We start from the raw sequence: 13011 nt of genomic DNA, 5'->3' as shown, positions 1-13011 counted from the left end.
CCACGTGGCTGTGCAGTACTGCGAAAGAAGTCGCGGGCGGTATATAGATTTTGGTTGCACTTGCACCATCCAAAAAAGTGTGCTCTAAATCGGTTCAGAGTAGTTTATTTTTTTTAAAGTATTTTTTAATATATAAATTAACTGTAAAAATTCATTTATATAAATTGATCTGTTTTAGAATTAAAAACACGTGACAAAAATGTTTATCCCCAGATCCAATGTGATCATCATTACGTTTTTTCAACATGTGTCAAACACCCGACCGTCAACAAACTCACAATTACACTGAGCCATCAGATCAGAGACCTTGCAAGGTCTCTCCTACAATCAACCCAAAAGAGATATTAAGGGTCTAAAAAGGAAAAAGACAAAAGCAGGAGTGGAATTAGGATATGTGACTCTCTCATCTGTCAAGCACAAGGGGGAACATAAGGTCTCTCTTCACCTATGCCGCAACACAAAGGAGAGCCTAAAAGGAAAAAGAGATTTTAACACAGCTTTATGAAGCTTGCTACTTCCCTAGAGAAACCCAACACACAGACAAGGGATCAAATTCAGTATATCATTTTCCATGCATTTTCCTATTCTTTATAATATTGTTTTGATTGAATAACATAAAAATTCTTCCCTATTTTCCCGTCTCCTCTCAGCAAGAAAGCCAAAGCAAAAGACACCCAATCACATAATCTGCTAATACTTCTAAAACAATGACAAATCACTTGAGATTTTAAAACTAGGGCTATAGGGTAGGCAGAATCTTTCAGTATTAGTGCAGGATAGCATACAAGAAATGCACAGCAAATATCTTTTGTTGAGTACAATGACACAAAACGAAGTACAAATTAATAGCCTAGAATGGTGGACCCCACCGCAGGTATTGTTTCAAGTACTATTACAATGTCAGATACATCACACAACGACAATCACCGGTATACAGGATAGACACTGATTGGAGAACTTTTCTCCTACAGATAATCACCTCAGCTAAATGACAACCTGCAGATCAAACAGAAGTCTAATTCAATTAGCAAACAGAAATGGACACAACTTTAGAAAAATCTAGGCAAATCTGCTTGGAGGAACTACATTTGTACTGGGCATGTTATACCAATATAATAAAACAATCCTAACCATTGAAATGTGTTCTTTAAAGCTCTTATCAATTTACCACATGTTTGCTTAAGCAATCTTTGGATAAAGGAGTCTGGCTCAAAACCCTACATAACAAAATGGCACGGATTTATTTTCAAGCAGTAACATGACGTATATTTAGTTGATAATAGAAAGGGCTCATGTACCTGGATGCTTGGTGGCACCTTCTGAACTTTGGTATCTTCCAAACCAGTGCCATGCATGGAAATAAATAGGGTATATAAACCCCATGCTTGAAGTCCAGCACAGTAATGAGTTTGAGGAAAACTGGCCTCTTTGTGAAATAAAAATTTACAGTGATTTTCCATTGAAAATTTCCACAATTCAGTGGCTTTACCTCCAAATTGTCCTTTAACATGGCACGTTGTAACTACTGCCTGCCTTCACTTCTCAACACAAGTAGCCGCATAAATCCTCACTGACTGAGCTCTTTGTTGCTACAATTAAGCTTTGCTCGAAGGCAGGGTATCCTATCAATGCCATGTCGGGCAGACCCGTTGCACAACTGAACTGAACAGAATACATAATTCACATTGGTGAACTAGACAAGTTCTGCAGGTGATCTCATCAACAAAGTAATTAAATCGATTTGCCTGAGCATGATAATCTGCTACCAATAATCCAGGCACGAACAAGAACCCTCCTTAAAGTGGTGAAAACGATGACGATCCCTTACCACAATTTCACGATCAAAAGCTTTGGAAATGAACTTTGCCGCAGTGTGACAATCATTACAAATTCGCAGATTCTTGACTATCCGTATTGGTGTTGGTGGAATTATACTTATAAGCCCAAAGGCAATCGCAAGCTTCTCACTATGTCTAAATAGAGTGGATTCCTTCTCTTCTTCATCAATGTCAAGTGAAACTTCATGTGTATTTGGTGCATAACCTTCAATCTTTAATCTCTTTGACATTTCATCTAACATATCCTCAATCTCATTCATCTGTGGGTGTGTCTTATCGCCAGCCAGGAATTCATGAACTATTCCATTTGCTTCAATCATGCTGCAGCCTGGGACTTTCACCACTCCACGTTGCATCATCATCCCCCTCACCTCAAGAACATGATCCCAATTACCTTTTGATGCATGTATGTTGGACAGTAATACATGGAACCCATCATGATCAGGTTGAAGTTCAACAAGCTTTCTTCCTATCCTCTCCCCCATTTCATGGTTACCATGTTTCTTACATGCCGCAAGCAAAGCACCCCAAGTAGCAACATCTGGTGACATGGGCATAGTCTCAATGAGTTTCTCTGCTTCTTTGAGCATACCTGCACGCCCTAGAAGATCAACCATGCATCCATAGTGCTTAATATTGGGTTCTATACTGTACTCTTGAATCATGGAATTAAAATGGCGGTGCCCTTCATCTACTAAGCCCATGTGTCGACAAGCCCCAAGAACCCCCATAAATGTTATCTCATTTGGCACTACACTGCTTTTCTTCATCTCTGAAAACGTGTAAAGTGACTTGTCCACCGAGCCATTCATCGCAAAGCCAAGGATGAGAGCATTCCAAGTAGAAACCCCCTTTTCTTCCATCCCGTGGAAAACCTCCAATGCACTTTCCACACACCCAAGTTTCATGTACATGTCTATAAGGGTGGTACCCAGAATGACATTAATCTTCAGTCCATTCTTCCTTATATATGCATGAATCCACCTGCCCTGGTCAAGGGCAGCCAAGTGGGTGCAAGCTGAGATGACACTCACCAAAGTGGTCTCATCAGGCTGAATCCCATAAAGTTGCATCTCCTGGAACAATGCCAAGGTCTCAGAAAAGTGGTCGTTTTGAGCATAGCCAGAAATCATTGCACTCCAAGACACAATATCCTTTTCAGTCATGATGTCAAATAAAGCTCTAGCCTTTTCAATTGAGCCACATTTCCAGTACCCTGATATCATAGAATTCCAAGATACCAAGTCCAAACTGTAACCTGCATGGAACAATTTCTCAGCCGAAATTATTTCCCCACAACTTGAATACATGTGAATCAATGCATTTTGAAGATTAACATAAGATTCAATTCCAATCTTCACAGATAAACTATGGATCGATTTCCCTGTCTTCGCATCCATTAAATGTGCACAGGCAGAAAGAATGCTAACAACCACAACCTCATCCACCATATCTTTATGATCATTCATTGTCATGAACATAACCAAAGCCTCCTCGTACATCTCATTCTGCTCATAACAAGAAATCATCGCACTCCATGAAACCAAATCTTTCTTAGGCATTTGATTAAACAACCTACAAGCCTCACTCACATAGCCTCTTCTACCAAACAACACAATCATTGAATTTGAAGCAATTATGTTCCTTTCAGGCATCTTATCATAAATAAACTTTGCCTCCTCTACATTTCCCGCGTTAACATAACCTGCCAAGATAGAATTCCATGAAACCAAGTCCAACACAGGACTTACATCAAAGAGTTTACGTGCATCACTAATATTTCCACAAACACCATACATATTTATCAATGTATTATTAACATACACATCTGAATCGAAACCCACTTTCACAACGTGATCATGAATCAACTTCCCTTCAAAAACTGATAAACGTAATGCACTAGCTTGAACAAGAAGTGGGTAAGTATAATTATCAACACCCACATTGTCATTCAGCATAAGTTTGTACAAAAAAAGGGCTTTTTGAGGAAAGTTTCTCTGAATAAATGCTCTCATCATGGTGTTAAAAATGAACCCATTTGGATTTTGAACGTAACTAAAGATTTTAATAGAGTAATCGATGTCTAAGTCAGTGGAGTATTTGAAAAGCCTACTTGCAGCAAAGGTGTCTGTAATAAAGCCAGTAAGAATCATTTGAGAGAGAATCTGAGTGAATAGTTTTAAATTTTGACATTTTGGCAAATGGCTCTCTAAGATTGAGAGGTTTATGGTTGGTCTGAAGATGGGTTTCCCATTGAGTGATGATTTTGTTGGAGAAGAGAGACGGGCCAGTTTTGTTGTTAATGACATTGGGTGGCGATTTCATTGGAGAAGCCTGTAAATCGCCGTCGTGGAATAAAAAAAGAAAAAAGGGAAAAATCTGATGAGATTTATGAAAGAAGATCTCATATTTCTTAACTTTACACGATCCACTCAAAACTTTTGTTTATCATAAAAAAAAGGCCAAACGACTATGTCCCACCCAAGGTTTGACGTTTTCTCAAAAGTTCCCCCTTTAACTATGAAAACATCAAATACCCACCCATGGCCGGATAGATTTAATAAAACCCTAACGGTGGTAAGGGTAAAATTGTCATTTTTGCTATAATATTAAAAATAAACTAAAATAGAATCTAATTTTGCCCCCCTAAACTTTAAAAACTAAAATTTTCCCTCAGCCTAAGTTTTAAAAAATAGCAGTTTCACCCTAGGGTTTGGTTTTGAAATCTCCGGCGACCGTTCCGGCTCCATTGTCGATGGCCTCTCCCTCCCGAAGCAGCCTCTCCTTCCGGTGAATGTTTTCCTCCCATTTGGAGGCTCGATCGGCGTCGGCTTCGCCTTGGGAGACGAAGAACTTCGTCTTTCCTGACGAAGTTCTTCGTCTCCCAAGGCGAAGCCGACGCCGATCGAGCCTCCAAATGGGAGGAAAACATTCACCGGAAGGAGAGGCTGCTTCGGGAGGGAGAGGCCATCGACAATGGAGCCGGAACGGTCGCCGGAGATTTCAAAACCAAACCCTAGGGTGAAACTGCTATTTTTTAAAACTTAGGCTGAGGGAAAATTTTAGTTTTTAAAGTTTAGGGGGGCAAAAAGAGATAAAATTTTTAGGCGTTAGGGTTTTGTTAAATCTAACCGGCCATGGGTGGGTATTTGGTGTTTCTATAGTTAAAGGGGGGACTTTTGAGAAAACGTCAAACCTTGGGTGGGACATAGTTGTTCGGCCTAAAAAAAATCCATAAACTTTGGATGCGGGCTGGAGCCTTAAAGGTTGTTGGCCCAAAATTCTTGTTATACACAATTTTGTAAGTAAAGACAAAGTCTAACTCAACAAATCTTTGTATTTAGCAATGTTTTCACACTTGGACCGGATGTTGAGGTGATGAAGTGGACAGTTTGATTCAACAAATGGTAGAATTGATTACTATTTAAATAAATGTTAAAATTATATTAAAAATAAATTTACATAATTAATTATTTTAATGTAAAAATAAGCTTAATTGTATGACATATATATTCTAAAGTGACGAGGTTTGGTTCAAGTTTCAACAATAAATTTTTTTTTTTTGTTGATATCAACAACTAAGATTACCCTAAGTTTTGAACTATTAGATTTCAATCTAGTATAATCTAACTTTTACAATTATATTTTAACAAACCATTTTTATTTTTTCTTATAGGTGTTGGTCTGATTGATTAATTCATTCTAATTTTTAAACCCTAGTATCTAGAGTAAAAAGAATTGACAAATTTAACCGTCTATAAGATGTTTCCATTTATTATTAACTAAATAATTTAAAATATGTATTTGTAGTATTATTTATTTAAAATATAAACAATCTTATTTATCGGTTTTTATTCAAAACGAAGATAATGTAAATGACTATATTTAGTGAGATAGTATCTCAGGAATTAGTCACAATTTTTAGTTAGAAGATTTCAGTTAAAATTTAAGAAAGTTTTGAGGAAATGTTCAAAGAGGGTGCAGGATAAATTTACAGACCATTTGATAACACTGAACTGGGAAAATATAATAAGAAGTAAATAATATTACCCATAATTATGTTTTTTCAATTATGAATTGATTGCTGGGAATTGGGAAAGATGAAGAGCAAATAGAGGATACAAACCCAAGTGAGTCTTGGGCTGGAGCTGACAAGCTTTGCTTTGGATAAACACTTGAGCTCGCCAAAGTAGAGCAAGCTCGAGCTCCACTTGATTAAGTTTGTCACTGTAGCACTGAACTTGAACCAAACTGGAGCTCGATCAAGCCTTGCTCATTTTTTTTAAACAACAATTTCATGTTCAAATTTCTTACCTCCAATATAAGTTTGATATAAAACTTATCTAGGAAATGAATCAATTAAACTAAAAGTGAATTTCACACTTCAATAGTTCAAACATCGATCTATAGAATTCATCAATGACTAATTTATCTCTCAAAATTTCTTGAGTAGAATGAATGTCAATCATATTTTGAGCATTATTTTCCCACCATTTTGGCTGGTTAGTTTGAGCAAGAGTTGCAATGACCCAAAGGGAAGCATCCAAACTTAGGAAACAAAAGAAATAATTAGCATAGTCCCACAATACAGAATAAAAAACAACAAAAAGTACAAAGAGATAGGAGCAGATTCACACCTCATTTCAATATTTCTAAACCTTTGTTCATAAGAAAATACAGTTTTTATATCAAAAAGTTAACCAGTCATCCAACATGAGAACAAAAACTGGAGTTTGCTGATTATGGAATTTTTTTTTCTTCTTAAACTTCTGTGCTACTCTATAACTGCTGTACCCTAAATTTATCAAGTACTCAAATTTTGTTCTGAGAAATGATTCTGGTTCCAGTTTCATCCAAATGGGTAAAAAGTTTTAGTGATTGCTCTTAATTTTGCTGGGAATGTTGACTAGATATGTGCTTAAGATCTAAACAAAAAAGAATATATGGATCGAAAATTGTCTCACACTATATGGTTTTGTTTCCATGTAAACTATACAGTTCTATTCTTAATCTTGTTTGCACAGATTACTGATTTGAAAGAGCAAAGATAAACAAACCAATAAACAAATACATAGCAAAAACCTTACGGCAAGCCAGTCTTCCATAAGCAGACAATTCAAAAAATATCTGGAAGAAATTTCCAGTGGTTTTCTTTTTTTTTTAAACCAAAGATAAGCAAATGCATAACCAATAAATAAATGATGAACTTGTCCCAATTATATAGACAGCAAACAAATCAAGGGAAAAATAATCGAAGGCACTGTCAACTGTCCAAGGAAATGAATTAAATAAAAGAATTAGACCTATATCTGCAGCTGAAAGTCTCCACTAGCCTCCAGAGTGGGAGACCGGAGTTGATTCAAACTGGCCATCCTTGTATACATGGGCAAACTGTTGTGGCAGAGGATGCTCCCCCTACAACAAAAAGACATGATGAACAATATAGTCAAGGAACCATTTGAACATACTCATTCAATAATCTATTATGCATCTGTGATACCTCCATGTATTAAGTTTAAAAAACTCAAATGATAATTTTTATAACATACCCGACAAATTTTACAATTAGGGTTGATGAGGACCAAAATTTGGAATGAAAATATGGGGGAAAAGAAGAGGCTCAAAAGGATAAGGAAGTTGGGGAAGAAAGGAAAAAGATGGATTAAACCCACATTAATTTATACAAGAGAAGGGGAGTAGGTATAAATATGGTCTTGAACAATTTAAACTCTATTGTTGGAGTCGAGAAATAAACCTATATTTCCTATAAATCAGCATATGACAATTTTATTAGAGGTCGCAATGGCAATTTAATCTACACATTTTGAAGAAAACAACCAATTTGATCAGGCCCTAATTAGATTTAGTATATGTTGCAGCCGCAGAAGTAAAGATATTTCTGTATAGGAATTGATCACTGTTAAGATTATATTTTAACAGCAAGGCAGAAGCTTACCCAATCATCTTCAGGCTTAGCACCGGGAATCATAACATTGATTTCACTTGACTTGGCTGTCATTATGGATGCCCCCAAAGAATCTTTGCTTAAATATATCTGGCAACCGGACGTATTGTCCACTGAAATTGTAGGAGCTGAACCCTAGATACGCACAAAAAAATAGACACAACTCAAATCAACCAATAACCCCCCCTGAACTGCGCTTCATTTTCTAAGTCAAACAATGATTTTCAAGAGAGTATATATGATTAGAAAACATTAAAAAGGAAAGCACATACAGAAAAAATCTAAGAGAATAACTTATCGAAATTCAATCAGACATCACTTCTTTTTTTTATTTGACCAGATGATTTAACTTCACAAATTTCTGTATATGCTTTCATCATATTTTAGAGGAAAGGAACTTATACCTGACATTGCAACTCAACACCATTGCAATTTACTATCTCACAAGCAGCTACAACATCCTATTTATCCAGAACAATAACATAGAATAAGATACAATGTTTTATAAATCAGAAACCTTATTGATTCTTAATACTTCCAATATATTCCAAACTCACACTGAATAAAACTCCCATCTTCGTGCATTTGTCAATTGTAATATTGTTGACTTTTGCTGCAAAATTTAGAATGATAGTAAGTCGGTTGTCAGTTTCTAAATTTGCATACACAAGGTGAAAATACAAAATTCTCAGCAATGATTGGTAGGACTAGTAATTCATGTAATTACATACTGCAAGAAAAATCCAGCAAATTAATTAATAATAATTACCTTGAATCTGCAAAACAGAGTCTTTGCACCCAAAAAGGTACACAGATTGTTTTGCATCACAGTCATCAATAAGTAAGTCCTTTCTTCCAATTTGATTCTCAACAACCCACCTGTGAAAAAGGCACGATAGTTACATACTAGCATCAACTTCTTACGTAACAGCAACCCACACTATGTATTATGCATACTCACTTACGACCCATTTGAAGCTCTAGTTTGGGAGGTCCTACTTTAGAGACCGAAGGTGAAGCAGTGTGAACTTCTTTTCCACCAGCAGCAGCAGCAACAATACCAGTTCTATCTCCCCGATTTTTGGTCTTCATATCATCAGTGACTTTTCTCAGGCCTAGGTAGAAATTAAAATAGATCACATATCAGCTACTTAACGTATCAATATACAACAAAGAGAGAAGCTGGGAGGATGAGGGGAGAAAGAGATAGAGAACTACCTGCAGTAACAGGCTTTGAACTAATTTCTCGAAAAACAGCAGCCATCCCTTCGTTGGGGCATGACGAAGATGCCTGAGAAGACTCAGAACTGAGGAGAGAGGTCTGTGGAGGAGGTGGCGGAGCAGGAGCACCAGGTGTTGGAGCTTTTGGTGGAGCAGAAGCCGCTTTTTTTCCTGTAGCATTCCACACAGGCCCCAAAGGATAATGACTCTTAACATAATCCCTCAAACCAGGCAAATACAACTCCTTCACAGCTTTGGCCCACTCAACATGATTTGGGTCTTTAATTTTGTACTCCACAAGAATCTGAGTATCGTGATGTAAAACGTCAACACCAAACAAACGAAATTATTTTGCCAAAAAATTACCATATAACTGTAAATGGATAATGTGTGAGGAAAAGTATAGTTTAAACTATAATAAGTAAATTGTCATGACACAATGGAAGTAGCAAATAGAAAAACCAAAATAACTGGGCCATCATCAAATCAAAACAACTCCACATAGTTCCTTTCCTTTATATTTATTTATTTTCTTAATCAGAAAATTTATTAAATTAAAGCAATGCTCATTGAAATTTCAGCACATACATATTCTAGTATAATAATTGAAAAAAAGTTCAAAAAGGAAGTTTCACAAATCAGCATCCTTGTTATGCTTCTAAAGCATTTGCCCATCCTTTGTAATCAATTGGAAAGTAAAAGAAATCATATATGCCAAAAGGCAGTTCTCCAATCTGAAACACTAGAAATATGGATAGTACCTTGTTGCTGTAAAATTCAGCCATTTGCCAACTTTCTTCCACATGAGCAATAGGCATGCTCATACCTTAAACAGTAAGCATATTAAAGTCAAACAGCAGAAAAGTAAGCTTGAAATCAAAATATGAAACAAGTCGAGAAATGCGTCTTACCACAGTCTTTGCCTGTATAAGCAATCCAAGCCAAAGCTGAAAGACTATCAGCAACAGTCTTTACGTGGTTAAAGAAATCAGACCGCCTCCCTTCTGTCATTTTACTTGCTTTCATAACCACTTCGTTCAATGGTTTAAGAAATTCAGCCAATCCAGCAGGGTCAGGTTTCTATGAAATCATAACAGAACGTCAGAACCCATTCAACATCATCATTCGCTCTCATTATCAATCACTGGAAATAGGACAGTAATCAAAAGTTGACCCTAAAGCTGATTCTTTATACCAAATCTTATACTCTATTGTCAAATATTATCTCAGAAATTCTCTAGAAAATTATTGCCACACTATATTTCTAAAATTCAAACCAGAGGAACCCAGAAGATAACAGTCGCCAGGTGAAAAGACATGTAAAAAAACTACTAATTCCTTTCAATTTTAACTTCAGTAACATTTTTTTAAATTTTTGTAGCGCCTTGGCTACTGCCCTTTCGGCTTCCAAGCAAGAATTTTATGAAATCAAGAAACATTTTTACAGTGAAAATCAACCCTATAAAGCCAGACGACTCATTCGCTACATGTCCAATCCACGTTAGTATCTAAAAAGTTAACTAAGAGTAACACATTAAATATTTCAGTTCAAACCTATAAAATTCAATCCAAGTATAAACACAAAGTTTCCAGAAACATTGAATTTCCAATTATCGAATCATGCAATCACGTTCAATCCAAAACTCCAACATTTCACAAAGTACAAATAAAATAGATAAAAAATGTAATCAAACTCAATACAAAAACCATATCCGAATCCACTAGCAAAATTAATAACATTTATAGTATAATTCATAGTTATTAGTATCTTACGATATGCGATATGTAATATGTATCTTATAATATGATAAAGATAAAAAAATCATACATATCATAAAGTATATTATAATATATATAATACATATATATATATATATATATATATATATATCATATAGTACGATATATATTATAAATATGAATTGAAATATTTAAAAAAAAAATGATGATATAATAAAAATATATATATAAAATTTTTAATTTTTAATAGTATTTGTAAAAAATTTTAAAATAACGACGTATTAATTATATTTTTTTATTATTTTATTTTTTAAAAATAGTAATATATGATGTACGTAATATTAGATTTTTGATACACAATATGATATACAATTTGACTACTATGACATACAATACAACAGGGTCCTTTCAAATTACGAAAACCTGAGTTTGTTTGATCTCCATAAGGAGCTCCTTCTGCACAGTAAAAGCTTCTTCAAGAATCTTCGTGGCATCAAGAACCTGATCTCCGATTTTCTCGGCAGCTGTTGAAACTCTAACGAAATACTGTCCCATCATATCATCAAAAGCCACAATCGATGGATCCACAGCCAAGTCATAACCAACACCAATCTCTACATCACCACGTGACGACAGCGACAGGCCCTCTAGCCTGGCCACCGCCATTTCCAGACGCGCTATCAACTGCTCCTCCATGGCCTCGAAGCCCAAGCCAAGCCCAAACTGTCAACTCTATCTACAACAAATCGGATAATGTGTGTATTAGTGGCTGCTTATTCATGCGGAGAAGAGAAATGAGAATGTTTTGTTGTGTTTTCTTTACGCCCAATGTGAAGAGAGGAGCACTGCATTTTTGTTGGCGCGGATTTGGCAAAGAGAAGGTGAGTTTAAGCAAGTGTGACGACGGACACGTGTCGGCTGGAGCGATGCTCTTGGCCATTCTTGACTGATTAGAATAAACGAATTAAAGAAAGTTTTAAGAAATTTTGATGAAGAATTTTTCAAATTCACCCCTGAAACTTGAAGAACTCTCAGCCCCTACTAAGTTCGAAAACTATAATATACACCCCTGCTGTGCTGTTGGTTTTGTCCGCTAGTAGCTAGATTTGGAAGTTGAGCATATTTGACCGCGGCAATTACAAAATTGCCCTTCGATTTTTTATCAACTGACTAATTTACCAATCAAAATCATATTATTATATTAAACAATTTTAAACTATAGTCTATAAATAAATGTTAAATTAGTTTTAATAAAATATAGACAATTAAAACTGATTTTTAAAAAAGGCCAAAAGACTTATTCCCACCCAAGGTATAGTAAATTTCCAAATTCCCATCCACCAACTTTCAAAAACCCAAACACTCACCTATGGTTTGGAAAACTAACACCTACCCTCAAAAATTAAGTTAAGATTAAGGGTAAAATCATTATTTAACAATAATATTTAATATTTATATCATTTTATCCCCTTAATTTGAAAAACTAACAATTTCGTCTAAAATTAAGTTTTGAAATTTGATATTTTTCCCCCTACCTAGGGTTTCCAATTTCGCCAGTGAATTTTCGGCCAACGATGGCCGATCTCTCTCCCTCCCGGTGTCGTCTCTCCCTCCGATGTTTAATATTGGGCCGACGATGTCTGAATTCGACCCAATATTTTGGTTCGAAACTAGATCATCCGAAACCCATTTTAGAAGTTGACACTAAAATAATGAATCTTATTTATGTTCCTTGAAAGCAACGAATTTAGAATAAACTAAAAAATAAATTATATAAATTTTTGTGTATAAACATGAATTTAGAATAAAATTATGTACAAATAAATTATCCAAAAATTTATGTACATTTTAGGGTGTTACCTTATGATTAAATAATATAATTATTTATTTTTTTCACTTCAAAATTACTCAATTAGATGTTATTACATCAAATTATAAACAAAAAGTTTATAAATTTTTGTTTTACATGCAGTATTATTCATCTATTTAAGATACAATAAAAAATTAAAAATTATGTCTACAAATAATATATACAAATATAAATATAAATAATAATATATGATTAAATAATTTTAAATTAATTATAAAATAATATATTAATTATTTCAGTGTTTTCTTTCTTTCTTTTTTATCTTCATTTCTTTTCTTCACTTCCTCTTAACTGTAATCTGGCTGTCGTCTGCTGGCCAAATCATGGCTGGCCAATGTAGAGTAGTGGTGGTAGTCAAACTTGGTTAAACAACCACT

General features: G+C 35.1%; 2 protein-coding genes across 4 annotated transcripts; both read right to left on the bottom strand.

Moving 5' to 3' along the window:
• Positions 1-782: 782 nt before the first annotated feature.
• LOC123227248 (pentatricopeptide repeat-containing protein At3g62890-like) lies at positions 783-4208 on the bottom strand. 3 transcript variants are annotated; one of them, XM_044651966.1, is made up of 3 exons: positions 1299-4208; positions 1132-1217; positions 783-996 (listed from the first exon to the last, which is right to left on the bottom strand). In XM_044651966.1, exon 1 carries the CDS (start codon positions 4145-4147, stop codon positions 1763-1765), a length of 2385 nt encoding a protein of 794 aa, XP_044507901.1. In that variant the 5' UTR covers positions 4148-4208; the 3' UTR covers positions 783-996; positions 1132-1217; positions 1299-1762. The 3 variants fall into 3 exon arrangements, with proteins under 3 accessions (XP_044507901.1, XP_044507900.1, XP_044507902.1); XM_044651965.1 differs by having other exon boundaries at positions 1169-1217; XM_044651967.1 differs by lacking the exon at positions 1132-1217.
• A 1811-nt stretch (positions 4209-6019) lies between these two features.
• LOC123227216 (cyclase-associated protein 1-like) lies at positions 6020-11609 on the bottom strand. Its single transcript, XM_044651920.1, has 11 exons — positions 11188-11609; positions 9936-10104; positions 9786-9850; positions 9022-9328; positions 8765-8918; positions 8573-8682; positions 8361-8416; positions 8208-8264; positions 7795-7938; positions 7142-7253; positions 6020-6386 (listed from the first exon to the last, which is right to left on the bottom strand). The coding sequence occupies exons 1-10, from the start codon at positions 11458-11460 to the stop codon at positions 7167-7169; spliced, it is 1422 nt and encodes a 473-aa protein (XP_044507855.1). The 5' UTR covers positions 11461-11609; the 3' UTR covers positions 6020-6386; positions 7142-7166.
• Positions 11610-13011: the final 1402 nt, after the last annotated feature.

Source organism: Mangifera indica, chromosome 10 (genome assembly GCF_011075055.1).
Source record: "Mangifera indica cultivar Alphonso chromosome 10, CATAS_Mindica_2.1, whole genome shotgun sequence".
In the NCBI taxonomy this organism is placed as follows: Eukaryota; Viridiplantae; Streptophyta; class Magnoliopsida; order Sapindales; family Anacardiaceae; genus Mangifera; species Mangifera indica.
Note: the sequence above shows the minus strand (reverse complement) of the source record. Positions and strands in the feature narration are given on the sequence as shown.